We start from the raw sequence: 26824 nt of genomic DNA, 5'->3' as shown, positions 1-26824 counted from the left end.
TTTATTTGGTATATAAAATCAACTAATTGATTTAATATATTAAAGTCAATATTTAATTTATTGACAAAATATTCTAATTAATGGTCAACATTGTTTGTTACCTGATTTTATTGTTACCCGATTTTTCATATCCCAACTGATTGAGGAAATATCTCAATCTGTGGCAGAGACTCTGATGGTGGGTCTCACTCTATAAATATAGAGTACCGGTCCCCAAGCTCGCTGCTCATTCTGACTTTCAGTAACTCCATCTAAAAGAGTTAGTGAGAGATTGGAAGCCCGTGTACTCGTTCTAACTTCTGTTCTTTTTCTTTTGTAGATTTAAAGCTAGATCGAGGTTATCAATAGCAATGGCTGGAGGTATACAATATTCGATCCTTTTTATATATGTTCATTCTATATATTAATTCCGCCTACATGTATATAGAATTGTTCATATGCCCACTTTCATATTAATCTAACATAGCATAGTTAAATTATAGACCTATTCTACCACATTCAAATGGAGCATGTTTTTAGTGCTGATTCTTCAAAATTTTGAAAGATAATGTATTATACTTCACCGTTGGAACTGCTCTTAGATTCTAAATATTCTTATTCATTCATTATAACACGATGGGTTCCAATATTATTAATTTTTAATTAAGTTTTTAAAATAATATATAAGACGTAGGGCTTATATATTAGAGTGTTGCTATTTAGCATTTTAAGGTACCCAACACCACATGAAGTGTCGCATCATGATTGGTTAGCGATACCCCATAATTCTTATTAAATTCAAATAAGTGGGACTCAATATTAGATTGCACCAATAATAGTATACCACCTACCTGTGGTGCTGTGTTGCGACTTAGCAATTCTCTGTATATATTATCTTAAAATAATCTTTTTGAAAGAAAAAGGACAGAGCGTTGACTGGAGAAATTTGAAAAGAGCGAGAAGTGGAACTGTAATCTAATCAGGGCAGTAGTCGATTGTTGCGCGGAAGCCATGCACGAGCCACGCACTTCCCAACCTCGCCACCCCACTTGCGTCGTGGCTTCCATTTCTTCCTCCACGTTCCACCCCTATATATATATATATGTATGTATATATATATAAGACTAATTAATTAATCAATAAATTATTACCATATATATTATCAAGAAAAGAAAATGAGTAGGAGGATGATGAAGACCAAAGTGGAAGAGAAGTTCTCCGAGTTCTTTGAGAAGTGGTTTGTGCAGTTAGAGGAATACCTACAACAACTACTAACACTGTCCAATCTGGAAACGACGATGATTCAGAGCGAGCCGGAGCTCCAAGCAATGGTGTCAAGAGTGACAGCCCACGTTAAGGCTTACTACACCACCAAATGGGCAGCGGCACACGACGACGTTTTGGCTTTCTTCTCTCCCGTTTGGCTGAGCCCACTAGAGAATGCTTATCTATGGGTCACCGACTGGAAGCCCTCCTCGGTTTTCCGGCTCATTGAGTCGCTGAGGATGAGCCACGTCTCCAAAATGAAGTACTTGACGGAGCCTCAGCGGAAGGACATCGAGGAGCTGAGAGTCAAGATAAGGCTCGAGGAGGAGAAGGTGGAGAGAGAAATGGAGAGGCAGCAAGTGGCCATGGCCAATCGGAGGATGGTCGAGCTGGCTCGCCTGGCTAGTGGCGGCGTCACCGCCGGAGCTCTGGCCGGACACGTTGAGGGGCTGGTCGAGGTGGCGCTTAAGGGCATCCTTTGTGGGTTGGAGAGAATGATGAAGGCGGCCGACTGCGTCAGGTTGAAGGCGATCAAAGGAGTGTTGGAACTGTTGACTCCAATGCAGCGCGTTGACTTTTTGACAGCCATTTGTATGCTTCAGGTTCAGCTAAGGCAAGTCGGCAAAGAAAAGCTTAGTACGTTGCTAGCTAGATAACTGGTAGTGCCCATAACAATGGCACCATGATCATCAATCAATCAATATATATATATATATATATATATATAAAGCTGATTCTAAGTTTCCAAGTAATATTGTGGTGGTTTAAAGCTCTTTTTCGCTATTCCCAAACAAATAAGTGCTTCATTTGTTAAAAAAAAAAAACAAATAAGTACTAATCTTCTTTATCTTTGTGATATTCAAAATTAACTTTGTAAATTTCTTGGGTTGTGGTACATATAAATTAACTTCGTAATATATTTTGTGTTGGACTTATTAGAAGTATCAGAGTTTCATATCTTGGACAATGGAGAACAAACTCAGTTTCTTCTTTCTTTTTACAACAAATAATGAAAAAAGAATATGAATTATTTGAATAAGATTTCTCACCAACCTACAAATAATATATAAGTTTCACAAATTTACGTATAATTCAAAGGGTCTGAGGCATCCCAGTATTGTGTTAGTTTTACATCCCAAACAACACCAAAATACAATTATATACTTGCCCAAAAAAGAAACAAAATAAGTACATATATCTGGTGTTATATTAAAAGTTACCACATCCCACTTGTAAAAATATGATAGCAGCAATCGTTTTGCATTATTATTCTTAGCATAGAGAATGAAGAAGAAGAAGAAGAAGAAAGAATATGAATATGATTATAATGGAATGACGAATGATGATGAAAAAGGAGGCAAAAAGGGATTTCAATACCATCTTAAGCAGCAGGGGGAGCACATGTAAAAAGCTTTCCTATACCATTTTGATACAAAGAGAGAAACAGGAACTTGACATACAACACTGATACGAGATATGAAAAGTAGACTTTAGGTTGCCTCTACTGATAAAATCTCAAGTTCAGCCCACCAAAGTGGAGAAAGTCTTGGGGTAGCTTGGTCTGGTGATATAGAAATCACTGCCCTTAACTTTGAAGTTACTTCCTTCATTGTTGGTCTATGTCTTGCGTCTTGTTGGATGCACTCTTGGATGACCTCACAGATGACATCTAACTCATTGTTCTTGAACGATTTGAGGTTCGGATCAATCATGTAGCTAATGCTTCTTTTGTCGTTTAAGTACTGAGAAGCCTGTAAAAATCATCATCATATTGTCATTTTATCCTGTTGAGCAGGTTTCTGACATTGTTTTGTGATAAGTATAATTTGAAACTTACCCACTTCACAAGGCACCCTTGTTCTTCCGAGTAGGTAAGCTTTCCAGAAATGATCTCTAGCAACAAGACTCCAAAACAATAGACATTTGTTTCTGGATCAGCAGAGGGTGGCAGTTCTGAGTTTTCTTTATCGTTTTCGGTCTGATTCTTTGACTTGAAAAATTCCCAGAAACCAATCTCTGCAATCTGTGGGAAAGAAATGCTCATATGTTTGCAATCATAATGGTTGTATTTTACTGCGGCAATGAATCAGAACTTAGTTACCAACTAACCTTAGCAGCATAATCATCTGTTAAAAAGATGACATTTGAGGAGAGGTTAGGATGTGCTACAGGGGGGTTAAGATCATGGTGCATATACTGAAGACAGTAAGCAGTTCCCATTAAAATTCTCATCCTTGCATTCCAGTCAAGATGTTCAACCTCTTTAACTGCAAACACATCAATAAATTATAAGCCTTTGAAATTTCTTATTTATATTTTGTCAATAAGTAGGAAATTACCATGTAGATGCTCAAACAGGGATCCATTTGGAGCATACTCAAACACCATCATCCTAACAAAAGGTTCATCCTCCTCACAGTAACCAATAAGATTGACAAAATTTTTGTGGTTCACCCTTGAAAGTGTATCAATCTATAACAGATCCAACAAAAATACTGAGAAACCTCAGAAAGAAAATAAACTAAGAAAGAGCAGCACAATATTTATAGAATACAATTGGAACTTTCGCTAATGAACCTTCTTTCGATAAGCCAATTCAGCAGCTTTTTTCCACTCTTTGAAACTAGGTACTGTGGTTGATGCAACAGCAATCTCAACCCCACTGGACAGTGTTCCCTTGTACATAGTGGCACCGTCAACAGTGTGAAGGATATTGCTGAAATCTTCACATGCTGTTTCTAGCTCTGAACGGTTCAACTTTGGAACTCCTGCATATAATATGATCATGTTTGTACAATTTTAAATATTAATGCAAGTAAAACCAGAAATCAAGCTAAAAATAAATTAATTTTTTTTACTGGAGGTATACCACTTAGTACTGGTGAAGCCAGGGACAGCAATCATTTTAAGATAACATTGTCAACAGATGAAGCTCAACAACCCATCATTTATGGCAGAGTATCATTTCATTGCTATAAAATTAATTTAGATACAAAATGTATTTTAATTTAGATAACTTTCTATGAAACGTTGGAATGTAAACCTGCACTGATGTACTAGTTCTATAAATTTAGTGATCTAAAGTCAACACACAAATCAGGTCTACTTCCTTGACACCAAATAAGCAAGAACCAGTACACAAAACCAATATGATCCGACCAAAATGAATTAATCATAGTAGAAAAAATTTCTCGATTACATAAGAAAGACTACCTGTTATAAATGCTTTCTGCAGCTGTCCACTCAGTCCAGTTTTCCAAGGACCTATGGTTTTCACAGCTTTGCTTCGCCACATGCAGAGCATTGCTGCAGCAACAATAAGCAAGACAGCCAGACCTCCAGCAATAGTTATATACTTCCAAATGCTTTCAGAATCATCTGACAAAGGATGATTTGTTGAATTTAAGGGGAATTCATTTGCATGTTTTGAATGATGTCCTCGAGGATTCGAAGGATTGTGTATTGGAGGAGTAGGTGGCAAAGGAAGTGGTGCAGGGGCATGAAATCGTTTCCTCTTTCCTTTCGGTACAGCTGGGAAAGCCCCACTACTTCGGGTGAATGGAAGAGCAATGATTTGTCCAGGAGGTGAAACACCAACTGCAGGTGCAGCTGGGAGATTACTAGCTTGGTCCAGTAGCTTGCGGCGTGCAAAACTGAGAAACTTCTGACCAATTTGGAGTGCATGAGACTTGGAGGAAACTGATATACTGCTATGCAAAGAGTCCTTTTCGGAACTGAACCTTGAAAGAAAAAGCAAATATTTCAATGCACTGATGACAGCAATGTAGATACAAAATGAGGATGTTACAAATAATATGAAATCCATACAATGGCAGTTCTAGCAAATTCAGATAATACGTCACAGCTACTTTGATTGGACTAAATAAAGAAGAAGCCAAATTGTTGTGGTTGGAATGTCTCTTGAAAATGCTGCTCATGAAATACATAAAAGCATCAGAAACTAATACAAGTAAAATGGTGTTAGTTATATCTCCTAAATGTGTCAACAAAAGATCACATCAAGGCATCAAAGACATAAAAACCTATATTTTCTTCTAGATCCAAGTATACTTGATGTTCCATGGAACTATACACATTTTACGTTTAAGACACCTTTGATTTTTTTGGCTCTTCAATTACAATGAAAGTTTACTTTCATGTCTTTGGATGTGATTAGTACTCTATTTTCCTTTATTTGCAGCAGCAGATGACATTAACTATCATCAATCTATCCTTATTTTCGTCTACTATTCTGAATGATAAATAAAGTGTACTACGAAAGCTTCATAAACCCCAGACATGCAACACCATTATTATACACATGTATCTACACTAAAGACTGTACTAGTTGGAAATTGAAACCAAATTTGTTGTTATTGCATAACTAGATGGGGCAAAGCTAGAATAAAAGACCGTCATCAGTTGGCCAAAAGATTTATGTCGCTATCGGGAGAACAAAGATTAGAAAAACAAATGGAATATTACCAGTGTCCCAACTTTCTGTTCATGTAGTCAATTCCAGGAAAGTCTTTGAATTGGTGGTAGTCATCAAACTCAAATTCAGAGAGCATGTTGAGCCTACCAAGATCTAGAGGAATGCTGCCTTCAAATCTATTGTCAGAAAGAAACCTAGGATACAAAACAAAATTGCTCCAGTGAGCTATAAAGTAAATAAAAAAGGACAGACCAAAGAAGCAGTAGCTCACTCACAAGTATTTCAGTGATTGCATCATGCCTATTTCAGCAGGAATTGTTCCATTGAAGTTGTTATCCCTCAAATCCAACAGCTCTAGCTCCCTGAGCTCCCCAATTTCCTTAAGAATTGATCCAGAAAGTTGGTTCTTGCTGAGCACCCTTTAGTGCAAACAGAGGAAGTAAGAAATATAAAATTTCAATAATATTCAGAATATCTTAGCATCGCCAAGAAACCTGATTCAATATTCATCAATTACTAGAATCAATTCAAGAAGATTGAAAAGTTATACCTTACTTATATTGAGAGATTCAACTAAAATGTAATACATACGCTACAATACAACTAAAAATTAGAATATTGCAGACATTGTTTTAAGTCACTACTTTGTCAGGATTTGTGTGAAGTGAGTTTTAACATAGAATCTCAATTGGATTAGAATGATTGCACTCTTCTTAATATATATAAAGTTGCATATTTGAATTACCACAAACTCAAGTCAAATCATGGATGATTTCCATTATTCTCAATCTCATTTTACAGCAAATTTTTGTATAGAAAAAAGTTATTCATGGTGTACAATTTTTAGTTTTTCTTCTAAAAACACACACACACATGACAGTGAAAAATCTCTTTTTTAATTTATACAACACCAAAGTTTTTGCAACAAATAAGAAATGAAATCATCCGAATCCTTACAGAGCTCTTAGGTTACTAAGTTTTGCAAGCTCAGGTGCCAAAGTCCCTTCCAAAGCAAGATTAGTCATATTCCTGCAATATCAAGATGAATACAAAAGGAGCTTAGAGCCATAATCTTCAACTTTTGTCTATCTCTTTTACAGAAAAGGAGAACTTACAGTTTATGCACTTTGCCATCTACACAATCAACTCCCGACCAAAAGCAAGGATGGCCATCTTTAGGATTCCAATTCTCGAAAGCACCATAAGGGTCGGAATTGATCCTAACCCGGAATGCGAGCAAAATGACTCCTGCGTATGTAAACTCAAATTCAAAACGACATTCCATTGAATCAAATGATGAAATACACCAGAGCAAACGACGACCCAGATAAGAAAAAGTGGTTACCTTCATCATTAAGCGACCAACACACTCGAATTCCAGAACAAAGAATCAAAACCAAGAAACACGAAATCCCAATTCCAAATGGGTTCCATCTACCCCCCATAGCTTGACGAACCTGATTCCACAATGGTAGAGGCAGTGACTATTTCCGCTGAAAGCCACGACGCTACACAATGTACTGTACAAAATCGCCAGGTTTTTCTTCTTTTTTCTTTTATTTATTTATTTTCCTTTTACCCTTTTCTTCTTTCTTCTTCAAAACCGGTAACGAAATACAATGAAAAAGGAAACAAAAACTATGTTACAAACAAATAAAAGTCCTTCGCTTCGAACCACCATAATGATATCTGGATCCCTCATCATTACGACTTTCAATTCGATTTTACAACACCCTTTTCATCAACAAACGCAGAACCCCGTTCCCGTTCAGCTCAAATTTTGGGTGAAGCTGAAAAGTGTTCGATGAAACAGGTACAATGAGGTTAGCAATGGCAACGAGTCAAATGGGTATTCATCAAAACAGAGCTCAAAGCAAGAATCTAAAGAATACCCTCTTCATCAAGCGATCCCCTAAGAAAAAAAGTAGCGTAAAGAGAGACAATTAACAGAAAAAGGGAGTAACTTTACCATGCAGAAGAGCCCAAAAGGATGTTCGATGTGGAATAACTTGTTCCTGGGTCCTTTTGGACCGTAGCAACACAAACTTTTATGTAGTTTATTTAAATATTAACGATTAAAATATAATTATTTGCAGAAAACAGAGAAATAAAAATGAAATCGAAAGTTTCTTGGGGATAGCAGTGGATGGAGATTGAGACTCAAAAGGCAGCAAACAAAAAATAATATGAAATCATCATCATCATCATTGATTTCATACTATTTTTCAAACATTTAAGTTATAATATTCTTCTCTATCACTGCCTTTTCCAGGATGATCTCAGAGCACCATGTCTTCGACCATCTTTTGGGGTCTCCTTCCTCAGGAAACTCTCTCTTTCACTATTTTTATTTATTTTTTTTATTAATTTTGTTTCTCTCACTACTCTCTCTCTCTCTCTCTAATCCCAACCAGCCACCCTACAACAACCTGTTCTGTTTTCTGTTTTTTTTTTTTTGGGCTCAAAGGGATTGATGGGTCCCACTAACCATTTTTTTTTGTCTTCTCTTGTCTGATTGGTTTAGGCCAACTCTAACAGAGCGGCAAATCAGGATTTTTGTATAAATATTGCATGAAATCCTCTCTCTTGTTGCGTGCTTACCTCTCTGCCTCTCTCTCTTCTTCTTCTTCTTTTTTATTTTTTATTTTTTAATTATATTCTAAGTATATTTCTTCTTAGGCAACTCTTAACAAGTTATTTAGTTAGTGTTAGTGGTTGTGGGGATAGTAAGGGTAGAGAAGAAAAAAAAATCTTGCTTTGTCAAAGAAAAATAAGGTTAAATAATCTCTTGTTAAGTTGTGTTTTATCGAAATTTAAATTTAGTATGATATATTTTTAATAATGTTTATTTAGTAATTTGTAATTTAAAGTCGTATGTACTATACTATGTAACTTTTCTTAAATTTAGTTAACTAATTTTATTAATATGATGAAATTATTCTATACTTAGTTATATGTATGATTTTAAATTATAATGTATGAAAAGAGCATTATTAAAATCATCGTAGGGTCAAACATGAGTTACTAAATGAGTATTTATCTGGAAAAGTAATTAACTTTTCTAATTCTAAAACCTAAAATTTTACCTGAAATTAATATGTAGGCTTTTGATTTTGTCTAATTTTTGTATATAAAAATAAATGGAATGCATTCTATTATCTACTCCAAATATTATTTTATGTACTTAGATCAAGATTTAATGTACTTTTGATTTTTGTTTGATGTACTTAAACTTTTGATAATTAATAATCGTTTAATCAATTCATAGAGTATACAGATTGCATCCCCAATCAACAGAAGCAAAGCTATTAATATCTTCAAAAAGGGGCTAAATGAAGAATATGACAAAAACAATACTTAGAAAGGGGCCAAAAATTAATTATAATACAAATAACATGTACTTTTTCATATTTTTGCATCTTGAATTATGACCAATTCAAATGATACCCCAAAATTATTTGTGATATTAAAATTCCCCTCAAATTATATACATTACGAAATGTGAGACTTATGTTGGATTTTTAAGTGGCAAACGAAATAATGATGTGACATTTTGGGCGTTGATATGGTAATATCATGTACCCCGAGCTTTGACAAGGGTTAAATTGCACTCTTTTATTAAACAAATTAATTTTACAATGAAAAAAATATATAATTTTTTATTAAAAAATAATAAAACCTTAAAAAAATTAATAGAATAAGGAAATAAAAAATATTAAAATGTTTAAATATTAAAAATCTAATAAATATAAATAACTATTTTTTTTTTACGTTTTCTTATCTTTACTTTTTTTTTACTATAAAATAAAGGGTTTATACATTTTTGGACCCTGTGTTTTTTCCCATTACCTGTGTTGGACCCTGTGTTTTGACAAATTACTTTTTGGACCCTATGTTTTGTAAAATGGTTAAAATAGAACCCTAAATTTGAATTTGGTTAATGTTTTCTCAACTAAAATCACAAATAATTTACCAAACTAACAATTCAGAACAAAAATAAAATTACTATGCTTAAAAACTACGTTGTTATATTCAATTTTTTCTTCATCAAAATTAAATTTAGGGTTCTATTTTAACTATTTTACAAAACACAGGGTCCAAAAAGTAATTTATCAAAACACAAGGTCCAAACAGATAATGAGAAAAAACACAAGGTCTTAAAAAGTATAAACCCTCAAATAAATCTATTTTAAAATAAAATAAATCTTAAAACAAATTTTTTTCGCTTCGCCCTTCTCTTCTGTATTAACCATAAAGGCTAATTAGGCAAAATATTAAGCATAAAGGCTCAACCATAAAGGCTAATTAGGCAAAATATTAAGGCCCAATTTTTTTTTTGTAATTTTTTTATGAAGAAATAAGCCCGAATAAGGCCTAAAGCTGTATTGCAATAAAGCCCAAAACAAAATTTCTGCTAAAAATAGGGCCCAAAAAATATTTTCTTTTTTAAAATAGGGCCTCAAATTTTTTTATAGGCCTAAGGCCACCATTTGTGTTGAGTCGACCCAAAATCAGAGAATGTGTGTGAGAATAAGTGTAAATTTTGTACACTATTTTATGTGACCCCTTGTAGTATTTCTACAAGTTGAGAAAAAGTATATTCATTCATGTGCATAATTTGTATTCGGTATATTTATTTAAACCATGCACATTGATGAATTTTAGAGAACAATGGAGTAAGAGGCCAAAAGAACCAACTGATTATAATTATTCTCTACGTGCTATCTGATTCTGATATACATGTCGGAGCATTGAAGCTATGATGAAAAATCTCTCTCCAATTCATAACCAAAAGTAAGCTAATGATATCTATCTATACAGTACAGACAATGACATTATATAGAGTCAAGTATAATAAGAGTAAAGTTCATAGTGAAAATGGCTATTACAAGAACCTTTTCTGTTTAGCCATCTCACCAATTTGCCTCAAGGCCACATCATTTTAAGGACGAAAAATCATGTGTAGCTACCAGAAACCAATAACTAACCAAAAAGGATTGGCTCTGTTTCGAAGCTACTGTAGTTTCAGGACAAAGATGAGTAGGAGGAAGAGAACCTCGAACAACAGGATTATAGCCAAAATATCATGACCATCTTCAGCTACTTCCACACAAAAAAATCCAAACATAATATATAAGAAGCAGAAGGCTTTCTCCTTGAGATCATTGGTTTTTTGTTTTCTTTAATATTTTTTGGATTTCTGAGAGATATGAGCTACTAGTTCCTGTAAAAGAGATGATCAAGTTTAGTACTTTCAAATGTTTAAAAGTGATGAAAACGAAACGACAGCAACAACAACAAAAGAGTTTGAAATTACCTCAGAGTAACGAGCATGATCATGACTCAAATGAGAAGATTTGACAATTGTTTCCCACTTGGTGTTTGTCAAAGAGGTATTGGATTTCAACATTTTGGCATGTGCTTTGGCGCTGGTGTTTTTCGAGCGCGAAAACGAGTTCCTCAGAGAAATAGAAGGAGCAGTTCGCCATAGCCAAGACTCGGAAGGAGATTTTGGCAAAGGTGGAGGTAGAGGAGATGGTACCAAGCTGGACTCAATATTTCCCAAATCTTCTTTTACAATTTGATCACTTTCCTTCCTTAGATTTCCTTTAGTAACCAGTTCTGAAAATTCTTGAGCAAGTCCTAGTTCAGAGTCCCCCAACAAAGATGGCTGCTTACTAACACTATTTAAACACATAATATCTTGGAATATAGATTCTAAAGAAGCTTCTTCTTCTACTACTCTCCTTGATACTAACAAGTGCTCAAAGTCCTCACTACCAGATTTCAGCTGTTCCTTGGTATCTAAGAAACCTGAGTTTGAGTATGAACTCTCATGATCATGAGCATTATTTACAGAATCTACATAGAGAGTCTTCTCAACAGCAGGGCTCATTGAAAGTGATCCTAGTTTGTTCCTATGATTGGCTGATATGTCCTCAAACTTGTTAGTGGCTTTGTTATAAAGATAATTGGGCTTGATGTTAGGGACCTTGACATTCTCTTCCTTTGGAACACCAAGAAACGCTGCTCGTCTGAAAGGAGATTGCGAGGGTCGGTTCCTGTAGGGAGATATGCTAGCTGCCCGTGAATGTGTTGAGGGAGATGACCTCCCTCTTTGTAGATCACCTGAGTATGCCAATCGTTTTGATTCACTAACCAACTTCTTCTCCACCACGTGAAGCTCAGCCGATCGAAATTTACAGTTTGTTTTAGCCTTGTGAGTAGAATCCCAAGTTTGCTGAGAATGGCATTTGACAATGTTAGAATGGAAAGAAGTAAACTACTAACAAACAAATGAAAAATGGAAATCATGAAGAGTGTTGAGTTACCTTCTTCGCAGGTTTGATCTCGGAATGGTTATTAGAAGTTTTGCGTGGTGGTGTTGGTGTCCTCACTTTCAACCCTGGAATTGGACCTAAGATGCTTAAAGAATTCCTAAAGCATAACCGAGGAAAAAATCCACACCCTCTTGCTGATATACTTCTAGTACTGTCATAATCATCACTATCATCTTCACTCTCTTCTTCCTCTTCTTTATAATCACCATATTTTGGTACTATATTAGGCCCTCTCTCATCATTCAAAACTCTCTTATCCATACCAATCACTCTCTTGACCTCTCTAGGCTGTTCCTGTACCACCAGAGCTTGCTTCTTTGCAGCATAACGAGGTGGCTCCAACGCCATCGCCTTGGCTGCAGGCAAGAATCTCTTCATCATGAAATCGCGAGTTTGTGGATCGGTTGAAAAGGTTCCTGATGGCTTCCCCAAGCCTGCACTTTCAGAACCACTCAGACCACTTGCACTGCAGTTCAAGGAAGCAGACTCTTTAGAAGAAAGTGTTTCGAGTGCATCAGAATAAGCATCATCATCTTCATCCTCTACTTCCAAGCCCTTTCTATCATCTGTTGTCCCTTCTTTTGAATACTTAGACTCCACTATGCTGGAACTAAAAGAAAATGCTTTGGTTTGAGGCCTAAAATCAGGTTTGTGTGGATAATGATCTAGCTCTTGCTGTTGCTTTCTTGGCACCAAAACCTTTCCTGGGGGCATCCTTGGAGTGACAAAAGCCTCTTCTCGAGGCTGAGCCTCAGCTTCCTTGTCATCTTTCGCCTTTCCTGGGATTTGTTCCCAATTAAAAGGAACTGCAACTGGTTCTGTTACCTGCTCCAAATTGAAGGTTGGTTCAAAAGGAGGATCTCTTGTATATTTCTTTCTGGGAGGGGAACTCTTAACAGTCTTTTTGTTCTCTCTTTCTGAATTCGCTGATGGTTTAGCGAATCGCCTCACAGACAGAAGTGGAGCATTGAAATTAAGTTTCCTCTCTGCCATTCTACTTTACAGCTGAGAAAATGATGAGCTTAAAAACTCTATTCCTATCTCAGAGTTGTTCAATTGAGAAATGAAATTGCCAGTTGCCTGAAGTGGAAGAAAACCATGGAAAATATCTTCACCTCATAACCTCAAACTGAGTCCTGAAAATGAAAATTTTGAGCTGAGTTCAGACTTCCAAAATAACTATACAATCTAATTCACTAGTTGGTTCAGATCATTCTACCCAATGAAGTACTATTCCAAATCTTCAATGTAAAAGAAGCATATCTGTTCCAAACCCTACCACACATATCAATTATCAAGCATTTAGTGTACTAAACAAACTTTACCAATTCTCCTGAAAGTGTCATAAAAAGTAAGTAGAAAATTAAACCACCTCTCAACTATGATTGACCAGCCTAGACTGGGCTCAATTTAAGATTGCAGCTTCTCTCAAGGGATGAGAAAGAGAGAGAATCAGAATGATCTAAGAAAAACCAGAATACCCAACAGAACAAATCAACAAAAAAAGTTTCTTAAACAGAGTTTCATGAATCATCAACATCATATTCCAAAAAGAAGGAGAAAAGAGAGGTACCTGAGCTTTTGTGGATACTTGGTTGCTATAAGAGTTCTGAGAATGAGTGAGAACAAAGAAAAGCAAAGAATAGAGAGAAAAAAACAATGAAAGAAAAAGAAGTTAGGCTCAAGTAAACTGTGCTCTCTATCTATTGTATTTCCAATCTCAGACAGTTATAACTACATCAATACAAGTAACAGTTTAAGTCTAAGTCTACTAAGAAAAAAGAAAAAAAAAAAACTTTAATTTATTATCTTTCAACATCAACTCGTTTGAGGTCACGCGCTCTTTAAATGTTTTTTTTTTTAAGTTTTAATTTTATCTATTTTCTCTTTTTTTTTTTTTTAATTGGACCATCATTTATTGAATTGAGATTCTAAGGCTAAGGAGATAGAAATGTGGTCACGTATTATTGTTGGGAAACAGAGACGGTTGCTGAGCCAACGATCTTAAATTCTGCCCAAAAATTGAGTGTAACTCTTCACCGACCCAACCAAATTATTATTATTATGTTTTATAATGTCTTAATTTGATTGAAATTACGTGCTTTTTGAGCCCACGTAGAACTTTTCTGAGGCTCATCATTATTATTATCAGGGTTTATATATCTTTTAACTTTGTGTTCTTGTTTAGATTTTATGTTTTAATGAATTAAATTTTAGACTTTATGTTTTGTAAAATAGTTAAAATTGAATCCTAAATCTAATTTTGGTCAATGTTTTCTCAACTAAAATCTCAAATAATTCATCAAATTAACAATTCAGAATAAGAATAAAATCATTCTGCTTAAAAACTATGTTGTTATATTCAATTTTTTCTTTATCAAAATTAAGTTTATATTTCTATTTTAACCATTTTACAAAATATAGGGTCCAAAAAATAATTTATCAAAACATAAAATCCAAACAAATAATGGGACACATGTAAAAAAAAATATAAACCCTTATTATTATTACAAATGATTTTGTTATGTGGTTTCTTTTTAGGTGAAAAAAAGAAAAAGAAAAATGAGTGTACAAAAATGGGCAAATACCATAATTTGGTGCATATGGAAATTGGAATGGATTATCCAATTTGTTGAGGATTGAGTTTCAAAAAAGTCAAAACAATAATTATTTTAATAAAAAGAAACAAGCAAAATTTGTGGAAAAAAAAAGAAATGGCGAAACTCCCTTTGATTGCGGAGAAGACCATGTTAGTGTTGTCAAAGATCAATAGTGAACAGTGTGTTGTTTTGTTCAATTCTCAAAAGCCATTTTTTAGGTTCTAAAAAAAATCTATTGCCGATTTTGATGGTCTGCCATTCTTGACTTAACTACTTTTTTTTTTTATAATCTAAAGTATATATATAAAGAGAAACACAATCCCACTCCACTCCTTAATTAATTAATTTATCATCCCAATACTTGAATAAATTTTCTTTTTTTTTCTGAATTTTTATTTATTTATAATTATATATGTAATTATATTATGAATATCTGATCTGAGTACCACTAGTCATGAGGACCACAATCAAAATCAATATTTATATTTATATATATTTAAAATATAGGATTGGACAAATTAATTTTGTTACGAAATTATAATATTTATTACAAGAAATTAATTTTGTACCGAATTGACAAACCTAGAATATTGTAATTAACACAATTTCCATATATTATTTGTCAGACAAAAAATTGTAACTTTATGTTTATTTCATTTATTTTCTGATTATTTATTATTTGCAAATAATCAACTCACTCTTTCTCTTAACTTTTATTTTTCATAATCAAATCATATATAGACGATTTATACTAACATTTGCTCTTTATTATTAGTAGGGTTATTATGTCTTAATATCTATTTGAATTATGTGATTTGACAAATTGATTAACATTTCATCCACCCAATAAGATCATATATATATTTATAAGATTTTATACTAGTATTTGCTATACAGTGTCTATAGAATTTATATTTTTTTAGACTCTATTTTTTGATAAATTACTTTTTAGACCTTATACCTAAACCTGAGATTTTGTTTAATAGAAAAGATGTTTCCTTTTCTTTCTACCATAAACATGACATTTTGTCTGAAATATCAATGAAAGGCTTGGCATTTTTTCCACCAAACTTTAAAGGGCCACACAAACCCAATTCATCATAACTCAACACATCTTCTAGGTAAGTGGGTCAACAATTAAAGGCAAGAGTAACATGGACATGGTATGTAATTACTATTTGATTTGAGTTAAACCATGACATACCTAAATACAATAAACCATTCTCATTACAATGCCTTTGATCAAGGGAAATGAAAGATATAATTGGAAGACTTTGTCAAAATAAGAATATATATGTATATATATAATTGTTATAATTTAAGAAAACTAGCCAACTACCAAACAAACTAAGCAGTCTTTTTTTGTTGTTGCTTTAATTTGTTCCAAGTCTTGAAAAGTTATGCCTATCTCTGCCCCCACCACATGGCAGTGGGAGAAAAAAGCCATACTCCATTGAACCCACATTGCACAACATTTTGGACTCAAGAGGTCACCACACCTTATCTTATCTCTCAAGGAAATTCATATATTAAAAACAAAACTATTACTTTTCAAAAAAATATATGTAGTTCCACAATCAAATGGAAATAATTTATTAATATATATATATAGCTTTGGAATTTTAACTAAAAATTGTTTTTTTTTTTTTTTTTTAAAAAAGGATTTATACATTTTTAGACTTTGTGGTTTGTTTCATTACTTGTTTGGACCCTGTGTTTTGATAAATTACTTTTTTAACCCTATATTTTCTAAAATACTTCAAATAGATCCCTAAATCCGATTTTAATTAAAAAAAAATTGAACTAAAATCATAAATAATTCATCAAACTAACAACTCAGAACAAAAATACAGTCATTCTGCCTAAGAACTGTATTGTTATACTCAATTTTTTGTTTATTAAAATAAGGTTTAGGGGCCAATTTGAACTATTTTACAATACATAGGGTCCAAAAAATAATTTGTCAAAACACAGGGTCCAAACAAGTAATGAGGCAAAACATATGTTCTAAAAATATATAAACCATTCTCAAAAATATGAAAACCCAAATGAGGCCAGATTCAAATATTTTTAAGACACAAGGCTAAGTATCATTCCAGGCCTTATAAATAGTATTTATTTTCTTATATAATTTTTTATTTCTTAAGAATTAATATATTATTTAGCTCTGACAAACATCAGGTAAGGTAACTACTATGCTGAGGGGGGATGCACTAAGAGTTTTGTGGGAATTATTTGTAGGGTAGAATCTTAGCCCATAATACACTAAGATGGAGTTGTAAAATGGCCAAAAAAAAATGTTGAAAGATGCCAAGAACTCACATTGATCTCAAGCATTTGGTCATTTGCCCACAACCCTATCTCAAACACAGTTTGTCGTCAGTGCAATCGGTTATTTTACAAAATGGGTTGACGCAGAATCTCTATCTCAAACACAATTTGTTGTCATTGCAATGGATTATTTTACGAGATGGGTTGAAGCAGAATCGTTGCTAAACATTGTTGAGGTTGAGGCCAAACATACTACGAGCATGTTTGGTCTGATAGAATGAAATTAAAAATTGTGCGCATTCTATTGTTTGCTTGGTATTTTATTAGGTTATTGTGTCCCACATGGAATAAGTGTAAGAATATTGAACCATTAATAAGAACATGTGTAACTCTACTAATCATCAATTAATTTTTAGATAGAGTCTCACGATTCTTGTCATGTTTTAAACTTTTGGAATGCCTTTCTATATAAATTATAATTCCAACCCTTGGTCCAATACTTATTCCACTATTAAACCTATGGGAATGGAAGCTTTAAAATAAAATAAAAATTACTATTTTAACATTTCTTATTATTCTCTCTAAAATAAACAACTCAAATGTTATTATTATTATTATTATTATTAAGCATAATTGAGTAGCTAAGATAATTTTTATTTATATAAGACTCATTATTTGTTACATTTAAAAATATTTATAAAATTTAAAATGAGAAAATATATTTAATGTATGGTAAATTAAGTAATAATTTTTCATTATAAAAATATTAATTTAAAGTATCTAAAACTTTAATATTATTTTGTTATGTATGTAATCATAATTTTTTTTTAATTTTCTTAAATTTTAACTATTAAAAAAATATAAAGAAAAAAGTAATGCAGACATAATTTTATCAATACACTACTTATCTCATTTCATTCTCATACCAAACTAAAATATTATGATTATTCCAATAACAATTCAATTTCATTCTAATTCCAATTCGGTCCAACCAAACCAAAACTCTACCTGACTTTTTAGAAAAGAAAAAAAAAATGAACACTTAGGGGTCCCACACTTGATTAACCCATGGTTTATTATTTTTATTTATATTCAATGATAGTTCAATTCTAAATGTAAATAAATATAATACAATTTTTTACTTCTTTTATGTCATGATCTTGGATGTTTTCTTTGGTTGACTTGTTCTTGTGATATATGGTGGCTCATGTTAAATCAAGCCCATTTGTCTATTAAGACTGGTTCAGCTTTGACCTGTTCCAAAATTATCAACAAAATTTCAATTTCTATGAAAATTGGGATAAGAAATTGAAAACTAAAGGCATTGATATTGGAGAATCAAAGCTGAAGCTTTTCAGTTTCTATCTTATTATATATCTATTTTATAACCACATTAATTAATATGATCCAAAAACTCAATCAAGCTGATATGTATGGTTCTTTTCTGTATTGGAGTATTTCATTTCTTACTTTGCAATGTGTTTATTAATAGCAAAAGTTAATAAATAAATGAATAATTTCTTGTTAATGATTTCCTGAATTATTATGACATGAATACATATATTATGCTTTTATGTTTAAAATTAAAATTCACAAGAATCATCAGGCTTCATTTAAAAATAAATTGGTGATTATTGGAGTTACACATATTCTTATTAATGGTTCAATATTCTTACACTTATTTCATGTGGTACATCATAGTCTAATATTCCCCTCAAGATGGTAGCGAATTTTCGATCAGTATGAATCGAATGCTCGCTATGGGAATTGATTCTTGATACCATGACAATTTTTTAATAGCAAGAGTATTTGAATGAAAATCAATTTAGTAGAATTACACATGTTCTTATTAATAGTTCAATATTCTTACACTTCTAGGACACCATAGTCTAATAAAAAATAACATTATATATATATAAAAATAATACAATACATTATACATACAATACAGCTTATTTATTTTATAAAATTATAAAGACAATGAAACAAATGTGACACTCAATTATAGAGCAAAACAAAACCACATTCACATTCTTTTCTCCTTTATGTTTCAATTTCTTAAACTTAAGCAGATCAAAGAAAAAAACTCACAAAATCTTAAAACTTCTCAATAAGCAATATATAATTCTCATTCTCATTCCCTCAACGCATTGCGGCCAAGGGGTTTCTCTTCCACTGCAGAGGATGGTAAATCTTCTCTGTTTCATCAACTGTTTTCGTCCATGGAAACTTGTGCTTGGCCATTTTTCTCTTCTTAGCAACTACTCCCAAGTAGTCTCCTTGATTCTACAAAAGTAAAACAAGTCAGCTATAAACACAAAGAAATAACACAAAAATCAATGAAATAAAATGTCATATATTACCTTGAGACAGAGCCCTTCTTGAATATCACAAATGGGGTAATCACCAGGGCAGCAGTACTCAGTTCCAGTGCAGCAAACCGCATTCTCATACGCACAACAACCATAGATTAGGCAAATATCAGAGAACTCGTAGAGGCAACAACATGTCTCGTCACTTGGGCAATAGGAGAAGTCTCCACATTGGCTCGGTGAAGGAGAAGGCGGTGGAGGTGGCGGTGGCGTTGGTGGTGGTGGTGGTGGTGGTGGCGGTGGTGGAGGACCAGACGGCGATGGATAAGGAGATGGCGTGGAAGATTCTTTAGTAGGGTAAGAAGCCATGGCATTAATTGCACACACTCCATAAGGTAAATTAGTATTCCTTCTTATGTAAAAATAGCCTTGTATTCCCCAACTAGTCCCCCATGAATTCTTCACTATCCAATAGTCTTCATCGCCTTCGGAGCCGTATCCAACGATCAAAACCGCATGATCAATATCGTTAGGGTTGTCCGAGCAATCCCCATCGTAGATTCCCTGTTCAAGTAAATCAGTTTAGTTTAGTCTAACCAATCACATTTATTAAAATAGTAACACGACAATATTTGGGTGCATGAACTCACTCCTGTGTAGAGTTGAAAATCCATTGCTGATCCATCCATACCAACACTGATGGGTTGGTGAACGGTAGCACACAGAAGATCTTTATCTGATTCTCCAACATCTTCATACCCATCAATCGAAACAACTTTGTTTTTCTCCTAAGGAAAAGACAAACGATATTAGTCAAGATTTGGTGAGAAAAGAGTTAGTTTATTATGTGAGTGTAGAGCAGACCTTGGTAGTGTCACAGGTACCATCTTGACCAGTGTAAGGATAATTAGCTTCAGTGTCAATACCACCATTGTTCATAACCCATTCAAAAGCGTAGTCCATATAGCCTCCATCGCATCCATCGTTGGTGGAATCACAGTCCACTAGTTCTTGCTCCGAAAGGCTTATGAGGTCTCCTGTCACTATGGCGTTTATTCCTTCCATGGCTCCTGTCGAAGAAAATGCCCAACAACTTCCTGCAAATTTTACATATTATATTGCAGAAGAAAATTAGTTTGACCCCATTTTCAAAATGAGAACATTTTTGCTTGTTCTGTGAGTAATGCAAATGAAATCATTGTCCAATATGAACACATACAATCGCAAACACAGTTTGTTTGGACTACAAATGATTGAAATTAAGAAGTTTGATTTTATATTTATTTAAGAAGTTTTAATATTTGTTCATTTTAGTTATCAATTCTTAAATATATTTTAGAGGGGTTTTGTTAAAATCACTTGTCAAAGTTATTCTTCTATTCTATATTAGGACATAAATTTGTTAGAACATTCTACTAATAAGTGGTCATTTATTTCTATTTGTCATGTTAGTCGGATCATTAGTGTTACGACTCATGGATTTGCTAAGCATGTCATTAGGCTAGACAATAAGTTTTTTTGGATAGGAGAAATTCCTAATCTTTATCAATTTCAACATTTCTTGACAAAAAAAAAAAAAAAAGACCATTGTGGTTTAGTCTTACACACTAATGTTTAAGTATTGACTCAAATTAATTATGGTATTTATTTAGAGAATTTTTAATTTTGCGTAATTACCAATTTGTGCAAAATAAATGTCTCCTTGGGCAAGTTGTCTGGGTACTCAAGTTTTACAACTCTATACAAACATTATTTATGTGTGTGGGGGTTTTTTTGGAAGACAAGTAAGTGAGTGTTAAGTGAGTTTGAAGTGTTGAGAATGAGAAACAAATTATGTATTGGGCTTTGAGTGGAGAGATTGAGAGAATTTAAGTGAAGTTCAAAGAGAAATAAAACTCTCATTAAATTTAAACCAAGTAAATTTCTTGTGTTTTTTAATTGTTTCTGTTGAGCTCCGGTAGTTTGTCTTTTTTCCCAATTCTAAAAGTCCACAGTTCACTTTTCGAAAGTGATACATTTTTACATCAAGGGTATATAGAAAATCTGCTACTAACTGAAGAAAATAGTGTATAACTATATAAGTATAACACAAGCACAATTAACTAAGAAAAAGAGGTTAATTGGGACAATAGAGCTTACCACAATCGCCTTGGTCTTTCACACCAGTAACAGCACCTTTTTTCCTCCAATCCAAACTCGAAGGTGCATCACAATACTGTAGTCTTCTCTGCACACTACCAGTGCTCCTCCTCTTCCCCAAAGGCCTCGTCACATTCGACAAGTAGAGCTTCCTGAACTCTCCATTGCTCAAATCAGCGAACCTGTTCAACCCCAACCGGTGACCTTTTCCTGACCTTCTCTTCTCCATTATGTACTTGAGATTTTTCTTGAAGTTTTCGAACCTCAGCTCAGCCTCCTCCGGTAGCCGGTAAACTCTCTTGTGCTTCTCCTTCCAACTCTGGAACAACTCAACAACTCTCTCCCCTGAGATAATGCTCTCCAGGTCATGATCGTAAGTGCCCAATATGGAATAGCTATCACCCTCCTCACTCAGATTGGGGTCGTAAAAAGATAGGCATGATGTTAGCAGAGATGCCCAGATAAACAAAATGAAAGAAAATTGGGTTTTCTGGCAACCCATTGGTTTCTGTCAACTGGAATTTCCTTTCCAGATTTTGTTGTTTCTGTATTCATTTTTTTTTCTCAGTTTTATAGGATTGAAGAATTAGCAGCTGAACTTCCATGCCTACCAGTCAGCTCAAGAATATAATTTTTTTAAAGGTTGATCTATGCTTTTCTTGATTAGTGAACTTAAGCAGGTTTTAGCTGTGACAAGAATTTGGATAGTAATAATAAGCTTATATACCATCTTATCTTATGATCCCTTTTCTAATTTGCCAAATACCCACTTATAATAACTATATGATTTTAAAAAGGGTTTATATTTTTGTGTACTACTTGTTTTGTCTCATTATCGGTATAGATTTTGTATTTTGATAAATTATATTTTGGACTTTATATTTTGTAAAATAATTAAAAAAAAATAATTTAAATATAACAACACAAATTTTAAACAGAATGATTTTATTTTTATTTTGAATTATTAGTTTGGTAAATTATTTGTAATTTTAGTTGAGAAAACATTAACCAAAATCAGATTTAGGTTCTATTTTAACAATTTTACAAAACATAAAGTCCAAAAATTAATTTATCAAAATACATAATCCAAATAATTAACGGGATAAAACACGTTTACAACGAAATATAAACTCTTTAAAATATATTAAATTACTCTGTGTTTTGTTTTTAATACTCACTTATTGATGTAGTTTCAATAATATTTACATTCATGAGACACTAAAATTACAAACTATTGTAAAACAAAGAAAGTCAAGACAACAACTGGTCTACTGGTTTAAAAAAATTATTGGTAGTTCCTTCCTACTGGTCTGCTGACTTTGACTCTTTAGTAAAAGTAGAGCCTAACTAACAGTCAACCCTAATTAGCTTTATATTGGGCCTAGGAATGGGCTGTGAATGGGACTGAATTCAGGCCAGGCCCACCTCATTATCAAGTCAAGTGCCTGGATTTTTTTTGTTCCTTAAATACTCATAGCTGTGCCAAGACAACCGATGTTGGCAGTGAAATATGAACGTTTATCTGCATTTTGGATTGCGTCGACAATAGTAAGTTTTAAGTATTTTTTCATTGAGGCTAAGAAATAATTTCATGGCTAAGCATGAAACTCTCCTTATAATTTAAAATCAGTTTATATTAAATTTTTAATTGTTTGAGTAGTAAAAGGTAATGTTTTAGCAAAATTGAAGTACTTTTACTGCAAATAACAAAAAAATTGAGTATTCAAATTTTTGAGAATTTTATCACAAATAAAAAAGCTTTTAAGTATTTTTTGTTGAAAGTAAAATTTATGTATTTTAAGTGCTACGTTTTAGCAAACTTTTGTTACTTTTCCTTAATTTTTTTTTTTTGGATATTTAAATGCAATATAATGTAAAAATTCAGTATTTTTTTCCATAGATATTCCTATAAAATATTATACAAAAGATAATATTTTTCAACATAGCTCAGGGGTGTTATGTTAGGAGATTTGGAAGGCCAGAAACAATGGTAGTTTTATCAACTAGATTGGGACTTGATCAAATGGTTATCTGCTCAAACTAACTAAATCTATGGTGCCATGCCATCTCTGAGTGGGCAACGACAGGAGATGGAAGTGAGCAATGGATTCGATTCGACCACACATCGATATGATCAAGGTGAATGTTTAATGCAACTACTTTTCCAACTAAAGGTAATTAGAGATTAGAGAAATTATAGTAAATAATCCAAAATAATAATGGTATGAAGAAGTTAATGTTCTCATTTTTTAAATTGTAGAAAAATGATCATTTTATATTGTTGATTACCTAAGTTATCATTTTGCATAAAGCCCCAAGTGAATATTATGGTTTAACTAAGGTTAAAGATGGTAAGGGTAAATGTAGAATTTCGCTATACCAATTTATTATATTGGACCGTTTGTTGATTTTTTAAAAAATTGAGATATTTATCTAAATAATAATTGTTTTGGGGGCTATTTTGCTCGGTACCCCTTAGAGATTATGAGGGGAGATTTGTTGAAGCAATAGTGTGCCTGTTACTGAAGGGCCGAGCTTGAATGGTAGGATCCCGATACAAAATTTGTTATTTTTAAAGAACCTATATATAAAATGATACTTTTAAACTTTTGGGGGCTTTGTAAATGTAGAAAAAAGGTATTGTAAAAAAAATTAGTTCTCATTACGTGGGGTCCTAGGCACAGGCTCCAGAGCCGGGCGAAGCCCAATAAAACTGAAGCTTTAGGAGTGAAAGAAGCATTAAGGTGGATAAAGAGGTGTTCATGGCAGTCAATGGTTGTGGAGACTGATTGCTTGAATGTAGTTCAAGCCATCCTATGGTGTCTTCTTTTGGTTTGATAATTAATGACGGTGAAAGATTGTTAAGTAGCTATTGTAATGTTGATGTATTTTCTATTAAATTGTCTGCAAAGATAAGTATTACCTTACTCGAGCATCTTATTCTCAAACTGACTGTATTATTTGGGGAGTGACGTTTTATCTGAATTATTACCTCTCTTGTTGGAGGATATTTCAAATTAATGAAGTTAGATTAATTTATTTGAGAAAAATAAAAAATAAAAACCATCACTAGCAAAAATGAGTTGTATATTATACACACATATTTAGAAAGTGACATCTTTCTCGATTCTCCTAAACTACTTTTCTATCTTTCTTGCTCATCATCTATCTGTTACACAAAAACACATCCACAACTACTTCACTCATCCAAAGAGAACAAAACTTCTTCTTCTTGTTTTTTTGTCCTCGTAAAAAGCAATACTAATATTAATAAATAGCAATAGAAAGAAGAACTAATTAAACGTATACGACAACTTAATGACCAAAACGACAAAAACAAAAAAAAAGAAGTTCATTCATCAGCAGCCATTTTTTGAGCGATTCTAGCCAATGACGAAAGGTTACACCGTATAATGGTATCAGCGAACGTGCAAGTATCCTCAACGCTACTTCCGGCGGGAACATCCACCACGTACGACTCCACCACCACCGTCTTACTAGCGGCGCCACCTTCCTCCTCCTCCTCCTCCTCCTCCTGGACCGAAATCGTCGACCTGTAATTGGCCAGGCGGTGGTCCCCGCCGATTATGCGAAACGACATGACTCGAGTGTCGTCGTCGAGCTCTTCAAGCATCTCGACACTCTGTTCGGCGGGCAGCCCCGTAATGATGGTGACTTCGCGCACGCTCCCGATGCCACCGGTGCCCGAGCGCATGCTGCAGCTCTTGACGAACTGCTTGTAGACTTGGGGATAGGCGAAGCGGCGGACCAGGGACCAGACCAGGCTCATTGGAGCGTCTATGGTTTGGGTCAGGCTCGAGCTGCACTGGTTCGAACTGAGCTGCAAGCTGGAGTAGTGGAAGTGGTACTTGTTCAACATGGCTTCTGCCTTTGACTCCTTCATCACTTGTACCATTACTCAAACTAACTCAGATACTTACAACGTAGCTCTTTTTTTTTTTGTTAATAACTTCGTTACAACGTACGTATTTATATGTATATATATACCAGCTGCGTCTCACACGTATATATAAGCGGTGATATTCAATATAGCTCAAGAATATTACCTATATCTATTCAAAGGAAAAAAATATAACGGCAAATTTCTATGGCTCACGTGGACGCATCTCCCTCTCACAGTGTTCTATTAGCAAAAGAAAAAGAAAAAACTGTTATCAACTCTTTTCTGACTATTACTTTTTTACTTAGTTTTTTTTTTTCTGTTTGTACTCGGGGACACTTTCATCAATTTTATTTAAATATATATTTTATATATGTTGAAATATTCAAATTTAGATGTATCATTTGTATTTTCCTCCACAAGCTGTATTATTTAGTTAATTAAACATCTCACTCTTTTTAGTATATATTAACATATAATTGACAATGTAGTTTTTTAAAAGTAAATGAAATATTCATTTATTACAATGAGATAATAGACATATTAAGTCATTTACAATAATTAATAGAAAGAAAATTCAAACAAAAATATAAACTCAAACAATCAAGCTTACAACGAGTGCAAAATAAACTAGGTTTCTTTTCCAATTAGGCATATGAGAGATTAACTCCATCAATGGTTTGTTGCTTTATTATTTTAAAAAATTTACATAATAATACTTCGTTACTATTAGCATTACTCAAACTCAGACAATTTACAACGTAATTCTTAATAACTTCGTTACTATTAACGTCCGTACGTATTTATATGTATATGCATATATATATATATACATACATGCTTTTAATTAAAGCAGCTGCGTCACACACATATCTTATTCTAGTATGCTTTTCATCTATATATGTTACATTATCGAGTCGTACGTTTGTTTTTAGTGTGTTTAATCCAAATAAATCATCTCAAACTGATAAATATAAATTTTTGCAAGTTGTTATAGTTTTGGGAAATGAATTGAAGTCGGTTAGTGAAGATATTTTCTCTTTTGTTTTTATCATTGTTACTAATTTTGGCTTCTATAAGGCGGTTAATTAATTATTAACTTCTTATTATGTGGATTTTAATGCACAATAATTCTATGGTTGGAAGTTTGTGGAGTATAATTTTAGTGTTATAAGAGTATCTATGCTTATATATACTCAAAAACTACTCGTATTTTTTTATTTTAAAATATATGACGTCGGTACATATATATATATATATACGCTAAAATTTATGTGTCTCGATTAATTAAAAAACCAGTAAACAATAAAATAATAATCCCATTTTCGGAGAACAAAAAACAAAAACAAAAACAAAATGCAGTATCGAATTATGGGAAACTTCACTCTCAACAAAAGAATAAAAGTAAAATTGGGAAGTCGACGATGATCGATCGTAAGAGGTTTTGTATTTGTTTTATAAGAATCCACGCGTCGCCACGTCAGAAATTGAGAAAATGAAACGTGGCAGGAAGAGAGGCTGTGATCGTCTACGGATGCCACCTGTCGGAGTAAGATATTTGCTTGACACGTAAAACGCGT

The 26824-nt window shown here is 33.3% G+C and overlaps 5 protein-coding genes across 10 annotated transcripts; 1 reads left to right on the top strand and 4 right to left on the bottom strand.

Annotated features, from left to right (window-relative positions):
* Positions 1-1142: 1142 nt before the first annotated feature.
* On the top strand, positions 1143-2119 carry LOC133802661 (protein DOG1-like 4). The gene has a single exon (XM_062241012.1). The coding sequence runs from the start codon at positions 1155-1157 to the stop codon at positions 1899-1901; it is 747 nt and encodes a 248-aa protein (XP_062096996.1). The 5' UTR covers positions 1143-1154; the 3' UTR covers positions 1902-2119.
* A 136-nt stretch (positions 2120-2255) lies between these two features.
* Positions 2256-8321, bottom strand: LOC133801679 (protein MALE DISCOVERER 1). Of its 4 annotated transcripts, none has more exons than XM_062239931.1 (13): positions 7650-8321; positions 7026-7470; positions 6796-6928; positions 6638-6709; positions 5956-6099; positions 5731-5874; positions 5074-5175; positions 4459-4979; positions 3823-4013; positions 3585-3717; positions 3355-3512; positions 3083-3268; positions 2256-2996 (listed from the first exon to the last, which is right to left on the bottom strand). In XM_062239931.1, the coding sequence occupies exons 2-13, from the start codon at positions 7123-7125 to the stop codon at positions 2736-2738; spliced, it is 2145 nt and encodes a 714-aa protein (XP_062095915.1). In that variant the 5' UTR covers positions 7126-7470; positions 7650-8321; the 3' UTR covers positions 2256-2735. The 4 variants fall into 4 exon arrangements, with proteins under 4 accessions (XP_062095915.1, XP_062095914.1, XP_062095917.1 ...); XM_062239930.1 differs by having other exon boundaries at positions 4459-4985; positions 7650-8319; XM_062239933.1 differs by lacking the exon at positions 5074-5175 and having other exon boundaries at positions 7650-8318.
* A 2036-nt stretch (positions 8322-10357) lies between these two features.
* LOC133801678 (uncharacterized) lies at positions 10358-13753 on the bottom strand. 3 transcript variants are annotated; one of them, XM_062239928.1, is made up of 6 exons: positions 13595-13741; positions 13394-13483; positions 13241-13296; positions 12013-13157; positions 10998-11921; positions 10358-10904 (listed from the first exon to the last, which is right to left on the bottom strand). In XM_062239928.1, the coding sequence occupies exons 4-6, from the start codon at positions 13012-13014 to the stop codon at positions 10863-10865; spliced, it is 1968 nt and encodes a 655-aa protein (XP_062095912.1). In that variant the 5' UTR covers positions 13015-13157; positions 13241-13296; positions 13394-13483; positions 13595-13741; the 3' UTR covers positions 10358-10862. The 3 variants fall into 3 exon arrangements, with proteins under 3 accessions (XP_062095912.1, XP_062095913.1, XP_062095910.1); XM_062239929.1 differs by having other exon boundaries at positions 13241-13483; XM_062239926.1 differs by lacking the exons at positions 13241-13296; positions 13394-13483 and having other exon boundaries at positions 13595-13753.
* A 5029-nt stretch (positions 13754-18782) lies between these two features.
* Positions 18783-21900, bottom strand: LOC133801676 (low-temperature-induced cysteine proteinase-like). Its single transcript, XM_062239924.1, has 5 exons — positions 21344-21900; positions 20069-20301; positions 19855-19992; positions 19256-19768; positions 18783-19178 (listed from the first exon to the last, which is right to left on the bottom strand). Exons 1-5 carry the CDS (start codon positions 21843-21845, stop codon positions 19035-19037), a joined length of 1530 nt encoding a protein of 509 aa, XP_062095908.1. The 5' UTR covers positions 21846-21900; the 3' UTR covers positions 18783-19034.
* Positions 21901-23975: 2075 nt separating this feature from the next.
* LOC133801677 (abscisic acid receptor PYL11-like) lies at positions 23976-25524 on the bottom strand. The gene has a single exon (XM_062239925.1). It carries the CDS (start codon positions 25257-25259, stop codon positions 24696-24698), a length of 564 nt encoding a protein of 187 aa, XP_062095909.1. The 5' UTR covers positions 25260-25524; the 3' UTR covers positions 23976-24695.
* Positions 25525-26824: the final 1300 nt, after the last annotated feature.

Source organism: Humulus lupulus, chromosome 9 (assembly GCF_963169125.1).
Source record: "Humulus lupulus chromosome 9, drHumLupu1.1, whole genome shotgun sequence".
NCBI classification, from domain to species: Eukaryota; Viridiplantae; Streptophyta; class Magnoliopsida; order Rosales; family Cannabaceae; genus Humulus; species Humulus lupulus.
Note: the sequence above shows the minus strand (reverse complement) of the source record. Positions and strands in the feature narration are given on the sequence as shown.